The sequence below is a fragment of the Coturnix japonica genome, chromosome 2 (assembly GCF_054131305.1).
Source record: "Coturnix japonica strain WE chromosome 2, WE-NBRP24, whole genome shotgun sequence".
Lineage (NCBI taxonomy): Eukaryota > Metazoa > Chordata > Aves > Galliformes > Phasianidae > Coturnix > Coturnix japonica.
This window is the reverse complement of record NC_140664.1, coordinates 108884095-108906692: the sequence shown is the minus strand read 5'-3', so window position 1 is coordinate 108906692 and position 22598 is coordinate 108884095. Positions and strand designations below refer to the sequence as shown.

The window sequence follows — 22598 nt, the reverse complement described above, 5'->3', positions numbered from 1 at the left end:
TACACAGTAACAGTGATAATATCGTGATAGTTCTCAAGCTTTGCATTTCTCTGTATGATAGCGATTGGATCGTCTTTGGAGCCCTGACATCTGAAATATGTCTGTAATACAAGTGTTGTAATGAAATTTTTGGGAAGTCCTCAGAAATAGAGAGTTACTAAAACTTCATATGCACTAGGACTCAGCAAGCCGTGATGTTTTCAATAATGTGCTTCTGGTACATTGTGTGCTAAGATTCACTACATCCCAAAGCAAAAGGCATCAGAGGGGGAAGGGATTGCCTGTTTTGTCACCCTCTCTCCTTCCCAATTTGGATTTTAGTCCTGAGAACTTGTTTGGTTTTGGTTGTTTTGAAGTGGCAGGTTTTGTTAACTTATTGCTCCAGTCAGCCTTAATACACATCAGCTGTCAACCACTATCCTGCGAGGCTCTTGCCATCTTCCTTTTCCTAATCTTCATGATGTCTTTAATGCTCTGCCTGAAGTTGCAAGCACTGTCACATCATGTTGTGTAAACTGGGTGAAATGTAACCATTCCATGGTTTTGATTAGTCAAAAAACAAAGTTAAAGGCTTCTATCAAGAAGTGGGCTTCTGAGCCACACTTTACTGAACATGAAATGTTTTTCCCTTTAATGGAAATTGAAAAAGAATGAAAATGTATGCAGTGTTAATTGCTGTCGTGTTTGGTTTTGGTTTATTTTTCCTATGCACACTTGCCCCATACAGCAGTGGGAGCAAAGTAGCATCCTTGAATGGCCATAAGGTGATTCTGTTGATAGAACTCAAAGCTGTTCCACCTCAGGTGTTGCTTGAAGAAGGCAGGATGGTTATGCAAATGTAAAGTAATGTAATTATTATGTATCAGTATTGTCATAGTGCCTGAAGAGCCCAATATATTGTTCAGAGAGTGTGGGTGGATGCTGAAGTAATAGGAGATTAACAATGACTGTGGGTGGTAAAACAGAAACCTAGAGGTACAAATTCCATACAGTGGGAGATGTTCATACTAGCAGGATGAACCAGCAACACAAGCCCGTACTAAATCATCCCCAGAATATGTATGTAGAACAACAATTCTTCACATTTTTAAACAAGAATGACATCTCACAGCTGTGAAAAAATGGTGCAGATAATATTGCATTCAATTAGTGTATAGATGGTAGGTAGGCAAGGAGGTGGTGGTAGTGGCGTGATAGGCGAGATGAGCAGCAGTTATTGTAAAGTAAGTAGACCTTTATGAAATTATAACTTTGTAGTTCTAATTACAAACACATTAATTAGGAACTAAAATGAACTGGACGCTGACTCACAAGCAGAGCCCTACCTATAGACACTGACCTCCCAGCTGCACAGAAGCAAATACATATGTTTTCATTTCAAGGATCTCCTTTCAGACCACTGGTTGACTAACACTGCTTCAGGATTTACTGGGTCTCATTCTATGGATGTCTGGAATTGACTTCTTACACCTATGTAAAATGAAACCTTCATTTCTCAGGTGGCAGCATGTTGCATTTTACACAAGGTCCAAATGACTACATGAGATGGAAAGGGAGTTAGACGTGCTGTACTTGATGCCAAAGCCTTTAGTGAGTTTGAGTGACTTTTTATACTAAAACCCTTTGAGGTGAAATGTAACTTTGTACAGAGATTTCCAAACCCACTCAATACCTTAAAACTGGAAAGAGCAGATGCTGGGGAGTTGCAAGCGCAATCAGGATTGATTTTCATGGGGATGTCTCTTCTGTGTGACTGTTCCAGGTAAATTTTTACGGTCCTTCAGTGAATATCAGCGATCCAGGTTTGGTTCAAAAGAACTAAAATGCTTTCTACCACAGGATTCCTGCCCCCTCACCCACTGCACAGTGCTGTATTTTTTGCTAAAAAAGAAAGAAGCATGCCAGCTGGATTTATTCCTGTGGTAGTTAGGTTTTCCTTGGAGATTTCCTGTCTATATACTAACTAGGTTTGACTACGCTTGGCTTATGAGCTTTTACAGACATCCTTGCCAAGGTGGAATGACTGTAGGCAAAATGAGTGCAGCAGGGAGACAGAGGCAAATAAGTAGGAGTGATCAAAGTCTAGAGATTTACTGGCAGACGCACCTCCTTCCTACGCTCTCCGTCCAGTGGGTCCAGTGCTTTCCCTTCTCCTATGTATGAATCAACACATCAACACGCATGGTGCCAGAGCAGGGGGTGGGTAGGAGACAGCCTTAGCACTGTACGACAGCTGTTGTTTTGCCAATATTTTCAGTAGGAAATTCAGGAGAAAACTCGCTTTTTGGACCACAGATCTCATTCAAGTTCACCAATGGCACTGGAAAAGAGAGAACTTAAAAGGGTTCCCTGTGTTTTTATTTTATTTTTTTTTTATTACCTTAAATGCTATTAGGATAGAAGACGCTATGTAGATGTTATAAAAGGCTGGCTTTAAGGTTTGGTGAAGTTGTCTGCTGCCAGTTCTAGTGAGACACAAGAGGTGGTAAAAAAGTAAATTTGCCAGCAAGAAACATTTATTACTCCATAGCAGAAACTGCTTCCTGTTGAAATGTCAGATTGGCAGAAACTCTGAAGCTAATTCTCCTCGTTTTCTTCACCAGGGTTTTACAGGAAGGTACTGGTGGGAGCTGATAGACGGCAGGGTAATGTTGCTGTTCTCTTAGAGTCTCTTTATTCTTGCTGTCCTCTCCCAAAGTAAGCAGCACGTACACATACTTTTAAGATTTGATTTTGTGACAAAGACCCTGGAAAACAAAGTTAACTCAAAGCGTACAAGAGGGCCTTTAGCTGGCACCGTGTGTAACATTACAGTGCCAGCTGCCAATTTGCAGGGTGGTTTGTGCCTGATTTATAGTTTCACATATGGGCTTGAGTGGGTGGGTCATAGATTTTTGGTGCCTTATTTTCCTTATTTTGTAACTGATTAATCATTTCGCTGGCTGTAGTCACCATGTCCATCAGGCTCCTGCCCTTGATGGGCGGCATGTTGGTAAATCCTCAAGTGCTGAGCTCCTCCGCAGTGGTCGCTCTCCACCCTCTCCCCCTGGTTTCTATAATGTCTTTTCCTTGCCATGCTGGAGGAGGAGACCCTGTGCCAACTCTTTGAGCTTTCCCTCAGCTGCTTGCCTTCACAACAACTATAAACGTTACCAAGCACCCCCGTTGTTTTTTTACTCCATCCATATACTCTATGCTTGCTTGGAAGTGAACCTTATGGAAATTTCAGGTTTGTGAAAGCTCTCACAGATATTTCCATTCAAACTGCCATGGTAGCAATAACACAACGTGCTTGCAGCCTGCTGTCCACCTACTGACCTTGGTCTGCTTCACAAAGGCTGAGGCCCGACATGCTGAGTTCCCAACTTTGGGAGCAGCAAGAGTCTGCTGCTGGATTTGACAGGGGCCAAATGGGGTTCAGAGGGGGATCTTACAGGTATGCTGGTCCACATAAGGCACACATGTGGGTGTTTGCACAAGTCTGCTGTTTTGAGCCCAGTCAATAAAACATGAAAGGAAAGATGGAGAGAGGGACTTAGTTCAACGAATGTCAGACAAACATGCAGCAATTCAGCTCCGTAATCTGTGCAGTCAGTGACAACACAAATCACCCATTGTCCTTCACTGTCCTAAATGCCACAATCAGCATTTGCAATCTAGTATCGTATCTCAGTGTTCTTCCAATGCTAATGCAAAACCACTTCAGAGTCATGTGCAAGGTGACCTGCAAAATGCCTATCTGTGTTATGCCATTAGTATAACCAGTTGAATTTCTGTGATGCTTTGGTTTTGGACATTTTGGACTTGAAGGGACATTTGTAGTAGAGAAACGTAACCTAGCTGAAAATGTCATCCTTGTGGGAATAGCACACACATGTATGCATAAGTCCATTCAGTTTGCTGCATGTCTTGCATGTACTTTACACAATTCGGAGCGCAAAGACATAGCTTGTGTGAAATAAGCACAATCATGCTCCAATTCAGTGGACTACGTAAAGCCTATTACCCGGATTATTAATGTTATCTAGTTCATTCCTGTTTCTTGGTCAGGATACTGCTTTAGTACAGTATGTTGAGGAAGAAATTGAAATAAGGGAAGATAAAAGGTGTTCTGTGGTTTCTTTTTAATTGGAGACTGGAGGCAAAGTGCCTCCAGATAATTTCTCAAAGAAAAGTCATTGTCTTCTCCCACTCTTGTCATTAATCTCTGAAATTATTGCACAATTTCTGTTTAATGTGTTAAGATTTCTTAATATGTTAAGACAATGTGGAAAGACAGATTTGAACAGGAGGAAGCATGTTTCTTTGAATGCATAATTTTTAAATCTTTGTCTGAAGTCTTCATTTGTCTTGCCAGAACTTCTGCTGTTAAAATCTTAATCAAACTCAGAATAACTAAAAGTATGTATTTTTGTAAGGATGATTCATCAAAAAACATGGAAACAGCTGCAAATATTGAGAGTGATGGTCATCCAGACTTTGTCAAAATGTGGATGATTTAATGCTTGTAGATGCCCTAACTAACAGTAGAATCAGGGATTCCCAATAGATGGCTCCCAATATATTTGTGGTTCCCCAGTGTTTTATGTATTGAAGAGGCCTTAATATATTCACAACAGAAAAATGTAGAGGTAGTGAAATGTACTTAAATGTAGTAGAACACCTAAACTTACTGCAGTGCAGATGCTTTTCTGCATTGCATGAAATCCATCGTATTGCTTTCACAAAGTTTAGGATCCCTTTTTCTAAGTGATTTCTGTTTCTATAATTTCCTTTTAAGATGCACTAGTACAGCCCCTTTCCAACACAGAGTCAACAGGCATAATTTTGAAGAAAAATGTTAATCTGTGGAGTCCTCGTGCAAGTTTTTTTTCTTGGTTAGGTTCATGAAGACTTAAAGGAAGGATAGAAATTAAATCAAAACATAAGAGAACCTATTAAACTGTCACTTTAATTTGGAAATAACTCAAGCCACTCTATGGTATTTCCCAGGTATTTCTTTTATATTTACACTTACTCTGGATTATTTCCATTGGTTGATTGACAGTCACAATGGAGTTTCCTACTTTACTGTCAAACTTTTGTCAGCTCTCTTGCTATGCTTTGTGCATTGCAGTCACCAGGTATAGCCACTGGAACTGATTTGTGGATAGATTTGACCCTCGTGCTAGCATGGAATAACTCACTTAGGTAGCCTCGTTGATAGACTCCCAGTTTCCCATCAGGAGGGTCACTAGCTAGCTTTGCTTTTCCATTCCAGTTGGGGTGTTAAAGTCTGAGCAGTCTCCTGCTTTTTGTCCACAAATCATTCTAAAGTTTTATAAGCCTATGCAGGTACAACTGTGGATGATCTGAAACTGAGCACTGCATCAGAAACTCCAGCTATTTGAATGCGATGGTAGCATCATTTGTGAAAGCATTTTTTTTGTTTTTCAGATCACTCTCTCTTTCCCCAGATGGTTCCACATCTAGCTCAGAAGGACATATTTATGAGACTTGTTATTCTGACTCACTTGGCTGAACAGTATTACACAACTATTTTCTGTCAGTCATGGGATAATATTGCCAAAACCTCTCTGTATCTTTTCCTATACATTTGCTGGTTTTGATGTATAGTCTGCTAATCAGCAAGGTGGGAAGTACTGAAGGGGCATCAAAATACAGCCGCTACTGCTGCAGAGGGTTACTCAAGCAACACTCCATAATTTAGATGCTTGGTAATCAGCTCAGAGCATTGCGACAGTTTGAGTTGTTTTTGTTAATAGAGATGAAATTATGGGTGTAACTAGCTGGCAGTCTTCAAACAGACTTTTGCAAGCTGTTTACTCAGCTGTCTCAGGGCAACAACTTCATACGTGAAGTGAATTCTTCCAGTATCTCTGCTGTAGTGCATTTAATTTAGCCCGTTTTGCCTCAGTGCAAGTGAAACACATTTTGAAAAGAGCAGAATTCACGTCAGATATTGCGCTGTTAGATAGGCTGTGACATGAGCTGTGTGGATTGACACCATGGGCGAAGATTTTGTTACTTCAAATTACATTCTTACTTATTTTCCAGTAGGGATCAAAAAGCCAGAAAAAAAAATAATAATCACAGTACATCTAGTGTATGAACAAAGATGAGTTTCAGTTGTAAGTCAGCAACTTACTTGTTGATTTGTTGTCAACAAACAGTAAGATATGTCTTCTGCAATTTGTCCATATCTAGTTTAAACTAGTGTATGCCTAGTTTGAGTGGATATCATTTAGTCCAAAGAGCACACATCAGTTTGTGAACAGTTTTAAAATAAACCATTATTATACTTTTGGTGGGCAAATCCTGTGAGATATGTGCTGTTTTTGATAGTGTTAATTCTTACTCATAAAACAATATGTTTCTCTGTGCCTCAATAGTTTTTAGCTGGAAGACAATAAGGGAAAAGATGGCTTTTGGAAAGTATGGAGTTTGAAGACAAATGAAATGATACTGGACTCTCCTTTAAAGAACAAGGATGTTAAACAAGTGAATGAAGTCATCTCTGAATCTTACTAAAATATTAGTATGCTACTGTACAGGAACAGAAATGTACTGAACAGGAAAAAGAATGCTGATAAAATTAATGGCAAGGAATTAGGGAGAATTTTAAACAGTTTACAGGTAGCTTTAGCCACCGCTTTACATTTCCCCTCGACCTCAAATGTAATGTGAAATAAAATGATAAAATAATGATAATGCAGTTCTTCTAGCAAGTGCAACAGAGAAGGAAATGATTTTATGGTCTGATTCAGAGATGTGCAGGACAAAACTGGCTGTAGTAGTCAATCACAGAGCATGAAGCCAGCCTGCTGTCCTGCAAAGCAGGAAGCATTGCTTTTGGCTAGAACTGTCTGTGCGACTTGATGAATACGATGGTCTGATCCACTTCTGGGGCAGGGAGAAAGGAGAAGAGAAGGAGGGAGAAGGAGAAGGCAAGGCAATTGCACAGAATGAGGTGAGGTGAGAGATCAATCTATCACTCCCATCAGCTGCACAGAAGACTAACTGCTTTACAATTCACTGGTGTATATAGTATGTCACATCCCTCAGCTCCAGAATAAGAATGTGTAGCGCAACCACTGTTAGGGCTGAGAGAAGCTTTCTGTCTTTGCTTCATGATGGAGTACATCTGAGCACATAGAGTTATTTTTGATTTTTAAAAAAATAAAATAAAATAATAAAGTTTACTGGGTTGCTTTTAATATTATTTTTTAAAAGTTGGTAATGTCTAGACTGATTTCTTGTATTGCAAAACATGACGAGTGTCCTTCATGCTGCAAAATGTTTCTTGTAATTCATAGGTCCTGGGCACTTGCTTTAAGAACTGGAGCACTTGAGCTATAGATTTTCTCTGTCGTAAAAGTGATAAAATGAAAAAACCTAAACAAAATCGCCTCTGGCTGGCTTCTGAGAACTCAAACACAACCAGCTGCTCTGCTAACCAGCAGTGCTGATATGGTTGGCAATTGGCAGGGTGCGGGTTCTCGGCTGCTTCATACCAGCACAGCCTCTGCAGCACATCTCCCCAGCATCCTGTGAGCAGGGGTAGGAGGGGAAGGGGCTGCCTGCTTCCTGCTGCCCTCCTGCCTGCCGAAACTCATCTGCCAGCACCAGCTCTAGAGAAGAAAACAAATTGGCAGCAAAAGATATGGGCTACTTTTGTAGCTTCGCTTTTCTGTGTGAACAATTTATGAGCTGAGTTTTGACTGTTGAGCAGTTGTTTATAAACCAGGGAGAGAGGAGAGGCAAGCAAAATGAAAAGAAAAAAGGGATCGAATAGCCAACCACTCAAATTCAGAGTGCCTCTATCATGCCAGGTGATGACAGAGTTGCTTCAGACTTTCCCTTTGAAAGTGTGTAGCTTGCTGCACTGGCCAGCATAGGAATGAATTTATTAGCTGCTGAGAAGCAGGAGTACCTCTTTAAGAAGAAATAAACTGGCAATCAGATGTAAAGATGTGAGAGATTTCTCTTATGCCTTTAAAATGAAGCTTCTGATCAAGACCATCTTAGAGCTCTAGGGAAGCAACTGTTGAGCTAAAAGTATAGCAGGCAAGAGAATTCTTTTATTGACCTATAGGACAAGGTGCATCCCCATGTACACCCACATGTCCTTATCAACATCCCTTATGTACGCGATCTGCTTATCTGAGAAATTTGTTTCATATCAGTGAACATGTGATGTGAGAAGAATTACATGTTTAGTGATTTGTTAGATGAGTAGCTTCATTACATTTTTGTTTGTTTGGTGTTATCTTCCAAAAACCAACTACGTAGTTAAAGCTTACACATATGTATTCTGTTGTCATAGAAGTAAGAAGAGATGTTGCCTCTACTAATACACAGGGAAGCAGATCATTACTGCATCCAGGGCGCTCACAATACTGAAGGCAAGAGAGAGTTAAAGTGAGCAGGGCTATTCCCTGTTTGTAAGCGAGTCAGCTCTTGGATTGGGTTTCTGGCTCAGCCACTATGGGTTTATATAATATTGAGGCAATCTCAGAGTTTTAGTTCATTAATCTATAAACTGGGTCTCACACCACATTTAGTGACACCCAGGGAGCTGCCCAGGGCCATCGTCTGTACACCAGCACAAAGTGCTGGGACATGGACCCATGCAAAGAGACCGGTCAGCCTCCGCGGCTGGATCCAATGTTTACAAAATGCTTTGGGATTCCTGGAAAGCATGAAGTATTATTGTTTAATCACTGCAGATTGTGTCACCGATTTCCAGGCCTGTTGCCTCACAGACCTGAATTAACAAACCAAGTTCTCAGAATATAAAATATTTTAAGTGGCGTGAAATTGCGCCTACTATTAGGGAAGGCTGAGAAACATTCCAACAGGGACTCATGCTCTGTGACTGCAGGGAGGTTTGTTTTTGCTTCTTACAGAACAGCATGTTTGTATCTGAAGATGGTGGTCTCCACCTTCCTCACATATGTTAGTTCTTTGCTACACTGCTCTTTATTTTTCCCTGTTGGTTGCATGATGTTTGACAGTGCCATAGGATTGCATGTGAGTTTATCGAAAACCCAGGTTGCTGTTATACTGAATAAAATCAGCACAAACCCAGAATTACACAGGACAGCTTTTTATTTAAATTTAATAGTTTAATTTTGTCTTATGCTGCCACACACAGCAGATTTTCTCCAACATGACAGTCAGCACTCGCTTTTATTCTTTTTCTGCTCTTGGCAAAACAAGACCTGCACGCTTATGGTTTCTTTTTTTTTTCGTGACGGTTGCTTATATTTATGATGGCAAGGAGTAAAACATATTGAAACAGTCGTGGTTACATTATTTATAGATGCTGAATGAATATTAAATTAGAAGCAAAGGGGAAACAGAATCACATTCGTTTTGTAACATTGTACGGTTAAGGCCAGGACTGTTCCTGCCAATGCATCTGCAAATGTTTTAGCTCATAACTGAGACTCAGAGCAGCATTGCTAAACATGGGTGGATGGTATAGTACAGCTTAAGTGTCACCCATTGAATGAAGAACCCCACAGAGAATCTGGCTGGAGTAATTAATGAATCCATTTGGAAAAGTCAGTGCCCTTCAATTAGCCTGAATGTAGTGAAGCAGATGGGATCCAATCCTCCAGGGAGAAAATTGAGAAAGATCCTAAGAAATACTGCATAGGACTGATTTATCTGGGTAATTATAAGCCTCATTTGCACAAAACTGTTCAATATGGCTACAGTGAGAAAATTAAGAATTTATAAAATGTTGATATGTGGCCTAAAGTATCAGTGGGAGTGGAGTCATCTGTCAGGCAGGATCTCAATTCAGAATGTCAAGCTAATCATCGGCAGGAGGGGCTGAAAGGCAAACATGGACATGGGGTCGAAGGGTGGAGGGGATGCATTTCGATGGAACCCTTTGTTAAAGGCTCTCTTGAGCTCGTCTCTGTTGAAACATTCACTGCCGCCTTGGTTTGATGGGGTGTCCTGCCTTGAAACATCCTGTCGCATTTTACGAAGTGAAAGAACATCTCTAAAGAAACCTAAAGAAAGCAAAAAGAAAGAAAACAAAACCCAAATTTTCTTTAAATTCTGGTGTGATGACTGCAGTATTTAACAGTGTGTGCATCCGGTCCTTATTCCAAGGAGACCCTCTAGCTTCATGAGAAGTCTTGTTTTTATGCTGAGGCGCTGCAGGCTCATTTGTATGAATGGGAAACTGCACCCTCTCTTTTAAAGGCTAAGCTGGAAGCCAGAACGTCTATGTTGTAACTGTGTTTATGTGTGATAGGGAAGGAAGCCTGACATTTTATAGAAGCCGCAAGAGAAAAATAAATGCTATTTATGATAGCACTGAAATCATGCTGAAATTATGCTCTATGGTTTCTTGGACTGAATGGGATTTTAGCTTGTTGGGAATCTGCACTCTGTTGCCCTGGTTTTTCATCATTTGGTGGTGTTGGAAACACTTCAGCTCAGGTATCTCCAAGCAGCATTTTGTTCAACATCTGCATCCTGAGCCTCAGCAGCATTTCTGTGCCAGTCTAAGGCGGGCTCTGTTTGTCCCTTCTGTTTCCCTCTGTTGCCTTCCCTGTGCAATGAGTGGTGAGCAAGATGTATGCTGTAAAATTCTGTGGCCTGTACAGCATGGTGATAAGCTCTGTCTGGAGCCACCAGATTGACATACTCTCACACAGGCCTCCTCCCGGCCCACCATCCCACAGCTTGAGACCAGCACGGTGCAGCCTCTGATGGCATCTTCCAGGACTCTGCTGATAAATACACCGGCTAATTGAGTTAATAAAAAGATAGCTCTTTTCCCTGCCAGCTGGAGTGCCACCAGAATGTGATAAATTATCTGATGCTGCTTTAACCACAGAGAAAAAACTCAGCTATTTTTACTTCCCCTTTCCTAATCTCCCTATTTTCTCTCTCTTGGTCCCTCCAAGTCCCTGGTTTGGTCAGCATCCATCCTCCTCTCACCTGGTCTTTCAATCTTTGGCAGAACTCCAAGGAGAAGTAGCTGTGAGACAGGAGCTTGTGTGGCCACACCATTAGTGGGTTATTAAATTGGTGGTGGGATGTTGAAAATCCCACTGCTCGGTGGACAGGAGAGATGGACACTGTGGGACACAGGGATGTGTCAGAGGAGCAGGGGTGAAGTGGTTTGCACACACAGGTATGCATTAGAGGGAGAAGGGTGCCCCAGCTCTGTCCACTAACAGCCCACATGTCTGGGGAGGGTGCCTGAGCCCCATCTGCTAGAACACAGCCATCTCCGGCCAACCCTAAGACATACACTGCTGCAGCTGAGACTGACGTAGCACCCAGAGAGTAATGAGAGGTGCGGTTACCCATGAGCAGACCAGACAGCTGTAAGTCCTAAACTGACTTGGTGCGCCAGCTGAAAGGAGGAACTTAGTCATAACTCTCACCTGAATTTCACTAAGTGGGGTGGGCATGAGGCTTTTTTAAGTTCAAATGAGAGGGAAATAATGGGGCATGTGGGCTCAGTGATTTCTCCTCCATAAACTTCACAGTGAGAAAACTGGAAAACTCACCAGCCCCTGAGAGACTGAGAGCTGAGAGGTGCTGTGAAGTGCAGTCAGTGAGGAGACGGAGACACAAATGAGATCACAGCTCTGTGATCTTGTTCGGAACATGACTTTTCTTTCTGGTGCATATGTCAAATGAATCAGACAATGGTGGTGTCAGGAAGATGGATAATGCTGCTGGCAAGGCTGGCAGAGGAGACAGGAAGATGTGTTAAGCACCAAAACAGGATGGTATTTATGCCTTTCTTCTGTGCTCATTACAAATACACAAGAAATATTTATAAAGGAAGATAGAGCAATATCAGGAGCAGTTTGACATGCTTTTTAAAATACTCAGTTGTGCTGAGGAGGACAGTGGGAAAGGATAGGAGTCCAGCCCTGTGAGCCCACATCCCTCTGCACCTGGCCATTGCTTCTGGCAGGCGACTTGTGCATGGGAAGGTGTCCATGTCTGTGGGAGATGCTGAGTGTCCTTGCCAAAATCCATAGTGCCACAGTCAAGTGAGGCAGGATGCTCTCCATACCTGTTGCTTAGTGCTGGAAAGGAAATCCTGCTCCCATTCAGCCACCACAGCTGTGAGTCTAGCCAGATCCCTGAGCCATGGAAATTTGTTCTGTGTCCTGTGGTGCGTGCTGTAGGACAGCCCAGACCAGCGACCAGCTGTCAAGAAATGGCTGGATGAGTCAATGGCTTACCAAGCAGACGGCATCCTTCCCTTCCCTTCCCAAGGGAAGGCTGTTTTTTGGTTTGCTCTGACACATTGCTCTGAAAAGTAGTAGTGCCAAAGAGTAATTCAATGGAACAGAAGAGAGTGAGAAGCTGAAATACTGTGTTTTAATAAGTCATTGCTTGTCAGCTGAGCCACAGTAAGAGTGCTGGGATATATTCCTAGCCTCTTCAAACACAAAGTAGAACCTATTAGCAAAAACCATTGCCATGCTTCCCCCCCTCCCTCCCCCAATAAAAAGAACATTTCTGAGAGGTGTTTTTATTATTATTATTATTATTATTATTATTTTAATTATTTCTCATTTTACACAGTAGCTGTGATAAAGTGTTAAAAATCCTCAACAAACTGACAGAGTAGCCAGCTGGTATGGAGAGGAAACGTTTCTTGAGTAGTTGAGTTAAGAAGCTTCTTTTTCTGGAGCCTCAGGTAGCCTTGAAACTCAATGTCTCTGACTCAGATGCGACTGCTTAAAAACATTTGATCTGTGTCTGATGGTGAAAAATAAGGCAGCAACTTGAGCTGCACATGAATAAAGAGAGATGGCATTAGGCATGGAGAATAAATGGGGCACAGTGAAGGGCAGCAGTCTAGTGTTTGAGGTTGGGGTAGAGCACTGGGAAACATGGGAAAGCATGAGAGACCTTGCACAAAGCTGTGAAAGAGCAGTACATATCAACACCGATATGTTCAATGCTGAATATTCATTATATTCTTGCAGATATCTTTCATCATAGATTACTCTCCTCTCCTCTCCTCTCCTCTCCTCTCCTCTCCTCTCCTCTCCTCTCCTCTCCTCTCCTCTCCTCTCCTCTCCTCTCCTCTCCTCTCCTCTCCTCTCCTCTCCTCTCCTCTCCTCTCCTCTCCTCTCCTCTCCTCTCCTCTCCTCTCCTCTCCTCTCCTCTCCTCTCCTCTCCTCTCCTCTCCTCTCCTCTCCTCTCCTCTCCTCTTTTTCATCAAATGCTGGAACTCAGCTTTAGAAAAGTGTGAAATAACCTTTAAGCATGTTCTCATTTTACACGTCACAATTCTGTACTTTAAGTTCTAGTCTTTTCTTCAGAATAAAAAGATCGAGGAATGCTTGAAAAATGTTTTGTGAATAACTTAATTTTAGAAATGAAGGGAAAAAATAACTTCATCTGAAACTAAGTGGCAATGAAACAAAGTCTAATTACCTGCATTCAATTCTCCAATCAGGCCAATAGGCTAATGAACATCAATACTCTTTCACAAAGTGCCCTGGGATCCTTAATGACTCTAAGTGGTCAGGCCTTCGGTTTTGCATTTCAGAGTCTGGTTGGTATAATCTTGAAGCAAAATCTGCAGATCAGATCATAGCCTATACTCAGTCTCTGGATTACTATGTGTGTGTGTGTGTACGCCCTTGAGCACTGCACATCTGGGATGAAATCAAAGCACTTTTAACTGCACATGTATCCCATTTCTGGCTTGCTAGTAGCCCTTTAAATGTGCTGGGTTTAATCCAGGAAAAACGAGTATTCAAAATCACACTAGTGAAGGGGAAAAGAAAAAAAAAAACACACACACACAAAAACCAACCCAAGTTTTATACACTTGGATGGCATTTTTCTTTGAATATGAGTGACTTAATCATGATCAGCCTTAGTGAGAGGTGGGTGATGAAAGTTCAGAAATCTTCAGACAGAGAAAGACTTTGAACCTGTCTTTCTCATGTTGTTGGTGTGTATGTTATGCCTGTGAGAGGGAAAAAGCAAGCAAGCAGCTTGCATTCTCTGCAGGAAACTGAAATAACTCTTTCAGTGGTCTTGAGGCTTCAGAGCAGTATTCTGCTGAGAGGAATTTGTACAGTGCTAATCCACTCTGATCTTTGAGTATGGATTAAAATGCCCAAACCTACAGCGTTGTTCTCAGTGTTAAAGAGCGCTCTGATTTGAGGCTTTGCTCTGTATCTTGTATAGTCAAATCCCAAACTTCCTCTGAATTCAATTCCCACTTTTCTCATTTAATACATTTGCAAGTGCTCATTATGTTCAAGCAGTATAAGCATCATGCAAGTACTTCCTGCTTTCATTGTACTAGAAGATGGGAACATGTTTTTCAAAACCTGGATACAGACTTTGCTTGCAGGAGCAAGGAAGACATGAGCTCCAGCACCTTGTCAGAGATTTTGCTCACATCCAGTGTGGGGAAAGGCTTCTTGTTTTCAGCTCAAGAATATGCTGTAGTACAGGCATTGCAGGACACATCTGGACACTGCAGGTTCAGGTTCCCTTGACCCCCAGTTTTGCCACTTCTATGTAGGACATAACACTGAACAATTTTATTGCCACCTCCTTTTCTATGTTTTTTGCAGGTGATAAATTGGCAGGCATGATATGGGAAAACAACATTGATAAATCTAGCAGAGTAACTAAGCAAAAGACTGTCTATTTGGGGAATGAGGATGGAGATGAGATACGTGCTTGCCTACTGACAGCAGGCACAGGCCATTAATCCCCACAGTGTCAGGCGTTTTGCAGTCAGAAACCTGCCTCTCCAGGGGTAGGTAGCAAGCAAGTAGCTGCTTCACTTCTGGACTCTGGCACACAGAGGGGAAATGAGACAGAAACTGGTTGTATTTTTTGGATCCTTTCATTGGTATTGTATGTTGAAATTATATGACACCATTTGCCAGTAATAAATCATTTTGCTGTCTGTTGTGTGATTACATAATTAAATATCCCTTGTCGTGGATACAAATGCAGGGGTTGACTTAGACTTTGTGGGAATTAGGGGTTTGATTTTTTGAACTTTACGTTTCCTGACTCGTGTGCAAATCAAACCCAGTTGTTTAACACTACACTGAGAAATGATTCGTGCAAGTAGTCGTTTATAGTGAGAAGTGCAAACTGTATTTTCAGTGTATTTTCTGTCTTGCTCACAATTTAGTTACTCAGTAAAATACATGTAGAATAAACACAGAGAATTTACCATTTTTCTACTGTTCATCCTTATGAAGGTGGTGCACTGAACAGGGACAATCATATTTATCTCCTTGGTAAGCGGCTTTGAGATGAAGAGAAGGAAACTTATTGGCATAGGTGGGATGTGAACTCTTGTACTTTCTGCTGTTCCTGAGCTGATTCCATTCTCAATGAAATGCCATCACCAGAAGACGGTTCTGGCCAAGAACCCCAGGGCCACTCTAGATGCAACCTATATGGTATTATTTGAAACTGGCACTAGTCTGAAGTGGCGTCATTTGTCTTGATGTCACTGGGAAGCCAGACTTCTCCAAGTGCAGCAGCTTTTACAGCTGACCCGTCCTTGAGCAGCATGATGTCTATTAGTTGTATTGTTGGTTTGATTGTTTGCAGTTGATTCTCACTGCTTTCTGCTGAGGTTTTAATTCTGTTTGTGTTTGGAAGGACAAGGGAGCAAATTTGTTGTTTTTGTTAGAAGCTAAGCTGTGCTGAAGTTTTGATAACAATCCATTGTTAGTGGTGTTACAAAATCTGGCTAAGTGGGCAAGGAAGCACAAAGGAAAGGAAAAGTACAATTCAGATTTGCCAAGAAACGTGAAAATAATTAGAAGATTAGCAGTTTGGCACTGTTTACCAGCAAGCTGTGAATTAAATGCATCCCCCATTTCTCTTTTCATTAGTGTACGTGTCACTTCAGTTCTGGATTTCATGTCCTTCTCACACCTCTCACTCCTCCCTCAATCAGAATGCAGGACTTTATTTTATTGCAGGAGAAATAAAGGAGCAAGCAGTTAATGTGGCATCGGAGACTTTCTAATCACCAGTCTGAAATGCGGTCATAAGTATCTGCAGTTCACTTACTGGGTGGAGATGAATCGCCTCCAATTTGCTTTTACGAATGCAAGTGGAACATTTGGGAACAGTGGTTTCTGTTACTGACACTGTGAAGTGCTTGTAAGCAGCCAGCTATAAAAGACCAGAGTGACATTTACACGTAAGTTCTCTCATCACCGTCATTGAAGAAAGGATTAAATTCAGTGTGATGCCATGGCATATGCTGAGTGATGTTCTGTTCTTGGCTCTAGCTTCCACCAGCTTAATTCCATGAATTCATCTTGGGTCTGAGAACTGGTGTTAAAAGAAAACTTGACTGTCACAGATGAGAAAACAATATTGGTGTCACTGAAGTCATAGTCTATGGGATTCTTGCCATAAAGTTTGAGGTTACTACCTAATTGCAGGAGTGTAGGGAAGTTTATGCCTGTATTGTTCTGGTTTCTAATCCCTCTCTAGTCTCTTCCCTGCAGGGAACTTTTTGCATCCCTGTATAATAGGGACTAGAATTACAGCCACTAACCAGTGCAAGAAAATATCAGTGATAGTATATTCCATCTGACTTCAGGGACCTGATAAAATCTCCTGATACAAATACACCAGACATTAAGCTGATACTACAGCTGCTCTTGTCTCTAATTCAGCAGGATTTGGGCATGGGGGCTCAAACGGGAAGAGAGGCTTTTCTGAGTGCAAAGATTCATACTTGTTCAGGGCAATTCAGTCCTATTCAAAACCAGATCTTGTGTCTGTCCCAACATACAATTCATCTGGATGATATAATAGTTTATTGCCTGATGCAGTCATAGAACACTCAAGTAATAACATCTATAAAACTAGGGGAGATTTTTTGTTGTTGTTGTTTCCCCACAAAGAAATAAATTATTTATTTTCATGTATATATGATGGCACATACTATAATATTTATAGTCTGTTGCACTCTAAATATAACTTGTTAATATAAGCATTTATATAAATATGAAACTCCCAGAGTGATTTGAATTGTGAGAAAAGCAACCTCCAAAATAACACTTCTATTTATCCTTGTTTTTCCCCCCTCCTCTTTCTAACCAATTGAAATAATCCTGGTAATTTTTGCTTGCAATTTTGGAGAGAGAAAAGGGCTAAAGCTAAGGCAACCCTGAAATCCATGTCACGATTGAGAAGTATTACAAAACCAGCAAGATCTTGAACTGCAGGAGTGTTTGGAAAGCTGATATTCTTTTTCATTCACGATCTGAAATTCTTGAAGCCTGTTTCTGGCAGACCGCAAATATATTGTGGTTAGTGTATACAGAGGAAGACACCAAGCAATTCACTGCACCATAATGTCAGGTTTTAGGATCAGAACAAGCTGTTTCCAGAAAACAGTATTTCTGTCTCAGTGATAGCTTATTTGAGGTGTTAACTTTATATGATATACAGTAGGATGGCTTTAAACTAGATGTGTCAGTTAAGTGCAAAACCACGAGCAATAGCACAGGGAGCACTATACTCGTAATATTATCCATTGTTTCCATTTCCTCCTAAACATCGAATGTGAGAGTTTATGTGCTTCTGGCTTCCTGTAGGATCAAAAGGGAATTTGCTTTATTTACTTGATCAGAGCCAAAGCAGACTGTGCTCTGTGAAACAGTGTCTCATCTCGTCTGTGCCAGTGGCAATCATGAATGGAAATGCCATGATCAGGTGGAAATCTGCTGTAACTGATGTTGGTTGGTGTGTCATTTTGATCAACTAACAACAGTAGTAAATCAGCAAGGGCCCAAAGACTGATGAGTAGCTACATTTCTTGTTGGCTTGAGTGGGAACTCCAAGCTGGTGGGGATTTTTTTTTAAGACCATACTTTAGAAAGGTGTGAAGAGAAGAACATTGTAAAGGACATTGTCACTGAGGTTGGCAGAAGTTTTGCTTTTTGGTGACAACAGAGCTGAGTGATGAGTACATCATCTGGCCCCACGACATGTGCTGCTGAGTGTCCCCAGGCCTCAGTGCGGTCAGTGACATGCTTCCCAAAAACCTGAACATCCACAAGATTCAGTCCTGGGTTATAATTTCATTCTAGATTTATTTGACAGTAAAATAAAACAGCTGTTTGCAATTAGCACACATAAAAAGAACAATAATAAAAATGCAGTCTTTCCTTCCAGCTCTACATATACCCAGTGCAAAGAACTCGCTAAGTACTGGTGATTTTTTTTCCCCCATGCTCTAACTAAAACATCAAAACCAATTGATCTCACTGAAGACTGAATTAAAATAATAATAATAATAATAATAAATAAAAAAATTTAAAAAAAAAAAAAAGGAAAGCAAGTTTATGGTTCCTCAAATGTTTCTGATTGGCAGCAGCAACTTGGTAATGAAAGATAAATGCTGCCCTGGGTGCATGTGTGTGCCAGGCTCTCGCTGCTGCAGAGCTGATCTAAGCTACAAAGACACAAGGGCTGGGCAGTGGCTGCTGCTGTGCTGGGACAGGGTGAGGTAGATGACTGGTTTCTGACCAGGACTCTGATCCAGGGCAGCTGGCCCACCCTCCCGTTGGGAACAGTGAACAAGGAGCTTGTAAAATACACAGACCAAATGGAAATGACCCCCATTGACTGAAACCAGCTGCACGTCAGACCTCTCACTGTCTCTCTTGATTTGCTATCTCAAATAAATGGATGTGGTAAAAGGGACTGTGGAAAGAAAACAAAATAATTTATCCTCCTTGAAGTCGTGCCACACTAGTAAGCCACAGTTTTTACAGCTGAAAAAAAAATGCTTCTTCACACATTGAGTTTTTTCTTCTTTTCTTTTTCATTCTTTTTTTGCTTTGAAAGTCTGCAGGTCAGTTTCTGAGCTTTGTGATAAATACAGCGTTGATAAATTTTGTTAGGTGTTCATCCTGTGCAAAATGCTGGCTAATGAGAGTCTGGTTTTGTGCTGCCATTCAGAAAACAGAGTTATGACAGCTTTTGCTGATGCTTTGTCTTAGAGCTGAGTGCTGCTTCAGGCTCACAATAAAGGTCTTGATCAGTTCTGAAGAAGAATGATGTGCAGAATGACTTAGCTGATTCACGTGTTGTTTTCCATATTTTTCTGAATATGTTCCGGAGTAGCACCTGATATCTGGAGCACTGTGAAGATCTGTTTGGGATAACCAGGGTAGCACTTGTTCTCAGAAACATGAAGGATGAGAGCTACTCAAGATTTCCTTTATATCCAGGACAGGTTACTGCTGTGGATGTTGACTGTTAGACTCGGTTTGGACTTAGGGAATAAGTGCTCGGCAGTAGGGTAGGAGATACTTAACTTTGCTGCTATAACTGCATCAATGTGAGAAGACTGTCAGGAGTCGTAGTGTAGCAACAATTTGAGAGGCTTTCTGTGAAGAAACATCTTTAAGTCAGTGATCTATTTTTCCATAATACATCTGAGACATAGGTATGTCCTACAAAGTGCTCATATGTTTTCTTTTTGTTAAACTATCATTCAGCGTGTTGATCGTTAGTGAAGCAACGTACCGAACTTTACCCATTACCTTGCAATAGAGTTGCACAGACAGATGTCATTTCAATACAGACTGAAATTCTTGTATACACATCCTGTGTTCCCTGACAAGTTGGTTTGTCTTTAAAGACAAAACCAAAATGCAGTTCAATTCTGGAACAGGCTGCCCAGAGAGGTTGTGGATGCCCTGTCCCTGAAGGTGTTCAAGGCCAGGTTGGATGGGGACCTGGGCAGCCTGGTCTGGTATTTGATATGGAGGTTAGAGGCCCTGCCTTCAGCTGGGGGTTTGAAGCTTGATGATCCTCGAAGTCCCTTCCATGCCAAGGCATTCTGTTATTCTGTGACTCTATGATATTGTGATTACTCTTCCACTTGGCAAGAGTTATCCACATTGGCTGTAGGATCTTCTGAATTCGATCTGTGACCTACAATGGTTGACACAGGGAAATGTACACCTCTGTTCCTTGTACCACTACCATTTCTTGCTGGCTTTCCTGCAAATGATCGCTCTTAATGATGAGATGTCTGCTCCTCATTACACTGTCTGGCTGGATAATGAATTATCAACTACTTCATGGGTTATTCAGAACATGCTAGTCTGGCATCAAGTAATACCATGGAACTCCTTCCTTGCATTTTCTTCCTGCTATTTTTCTGCTGACTAATTACTTGCATTAGTGAGAGTTGAGCAAATGAACATTGGCTTCTTCAAAGTGAGATCTTGGGTGTCTGTCTGGAAAGAATGATCTACATTCAGCAAGACATGGAGTTACGGGTATGAAGGAAGTTTCTCTGTGTGAAAAAGAAGCCTTTCTCCTAGCTGACCCCTGTCAAGCTGTAACTTTAGCACACTTGTCTAAAACACTGGTAATTTCAGTAGTCTGAAGGGCAGGATTACATCAGTGAGGTGGCTGTGTTCCAGTATAATTCGCAGCTTTGGGGTGACCCTGCAACTGTGCTGAACAGGAACCTTTTTATTTCTTTGTATTTCAGTTGTTTATCATCTTGGTACACACAGACCATACCTCGTAGCTTAAAATCTAGCAGCCCTTCCCATTACTCTTTGGTGGTTTGTGACAGAATCCCACTGATGTTAAGGAAAGCATTGTCCTGGTCAGTGCTCCAGGACCCAGCAAAACATGAGGAGAAAAGAGTTTAGCGCATGATAACATGGCATATGTTTGAACTTTCAGCAAAGAAAAAGGATCAGGTTGGGACCACCCTTATAATTTTCTTGCCTTTCTAATGAAGAAAAAATAACAACACAGGTTAACTGCTATTACAATTGTAGAATACTTCAAACTTAATCTTTAAAAACACGTCAGTGCAGTGTATTTCTAAGTAGTCTTTTAAATAAAATCCAGAGTACAAAGGAGAGAAGAACTAAATATCAGACTTTGTTTCACCTTTATTTTAATCAAGACCTTTATTTTTAAAACTGAAAGAACAACAACTTGATGAAACTAAGGGTACTGAGCTGGTCAAACAGAAAAGGAGGAAAGCAAGTTATTTCTCTTCAGCAGCACAGTAGGAAATGTGCAAATGTTAAGTTTTAATTCATGTGTTTGCATCTCTACATACTCATGGTGGAAAATTAGATTAGAGCCCAAGAATATGTTCTTTCTCAAAATGGAATAAGATGTGTTTTACCAAGGGAACAACAAGAAAAAGCATCTCAAAACACAAGGCACCATTTCACAGAATCACAGAATCACAGAATTACCCGGGTTGGAAGGGACCTCAAGGATCATGTAGTTCCAACCCCCCTGCCTAGCAGGGCCACCAAACATACACATTTACTAGATCAGGTTGCCCAGGGCCCCGTCCAGCCTGGTCTTGAACACCTCCAAGGACGGGGCATCCACAACCTCACTGGGCAGCCTGTTCCAGGACCTAACCACCCTTCTAGTAAAGAACTTTCCCCTAACATCCAACCTAAATCTTCCCTCCTTCAACTTAAAACCATTTCCCCTAGTCCTGCTATTATCAGCCCTTTCGAAGAGTTTACTCCCCTCCTGGGAGTAAGTTCCCTTCAGGTACTGAAAGGCTGCAATGAGGTCACCCCGCAACCTTCTCTTCTCCAGGCTGAACAAACCCAACTCCCTCAGCCTGTCCTCATAGGGGAGGTGCTCCAGCCCCCTGATCATCTTTGTGGCCCTCCTCTGGACCCTTTCCAAAATCTCCATTTCTACAACAGAAATCTTATTCTGAATGCTCTGAAATCCACATATAAATTTTCTTCCTTGCTTTGTTCCAGAGATTGAAGGCAGCACTGACTCACCACCCTGCCGCCATGTCGAATGGGAATATGAACACCATGGGCCACATGATGGAAATGATGAGCTCGCGGCAGGACCAGACGCCACACCATCATATGCACTCACATCCTCATCAACACCAGACACTGCCACCTCACCACTCCTACCCCCACCAGCACCAGCACCCAGCGCACCATCCTCATCCTCAGCCTCATCACCAGCAGAATCACCCCCACCACCACTCCCACTCGCACCTTCACGCACACCCGGCACATCACCAGACATCGCCGCACCCCCCGCTGCATTCGGGCGGACAAGCACAGGTAGACCTCTGCAAATTGCCACATTATTCTTTAATGAATGAAGTATATTATGATTCTGTGTAATTGTATACATTGTACAATGTACTTGAACCTAAACTTCTCAGGCCAAGATTTAAGAATTGTATGTGTTCTGTCTACAGAAACAGATAGCACAATCTTTAGTGAAGTAAAATGGCCACACATATGCGTAATCAAAATAAGGAATTTATGTATGTGTGTGTGTGTGATTGATACATGAAGGAACAACCTCACTGAACTCAATGGCATATTTATTTCCTGTCTAGATTGTGGATAGTAGAGATAGTTTTAAGGTACGCTTAGGGGAAGAGAAAAAGGATTCCAGACCTCAGGGAGTAGGATTGCAACTCCTAGCTGAGGTGTATGATTAGGTAACAGTGTAGAAAGAGACGAAGCTAGTCCAGGGATTTAAACTAGGAAAGGAGTTCTGAACTGGATTCAGATGATGTTAAATCA

General features: G+C 41.6%; 1 protein-coding gene across 7 annotated transcripts in view; it reads left to right on the top strand.

Moving 5' to 3' along the window:
• The window catches only part of CREB5 (cAMP responsive element binding protein 5), a 241291-nt gene that overhangs the window by 206141 nt on the left and 12552 nt on the right, over positions 1-22598 (top strand). For 6 of the 7 annotated variants that reach the window (XR_014943626.1, XR_014943625.1, XM_015853850.2 and 3 more), the window contains one exon: positions 21801-22124. Coding sequence is in view for 5 of the 7 variants with exons in the window: in XM_015853850.2 (XP_015709336.1) it covers positions 21801-22124 (324 nt within the window). In the remaining 2 variants the exon portion in view is untranslated. Of the gene's footprint in view, positions 1-16048; positions 16208-21800; positions 22125-22598 lie in introns of those variants that run through there. The other variant, XM_085540549.1, reaches the window with a different exon arrangement.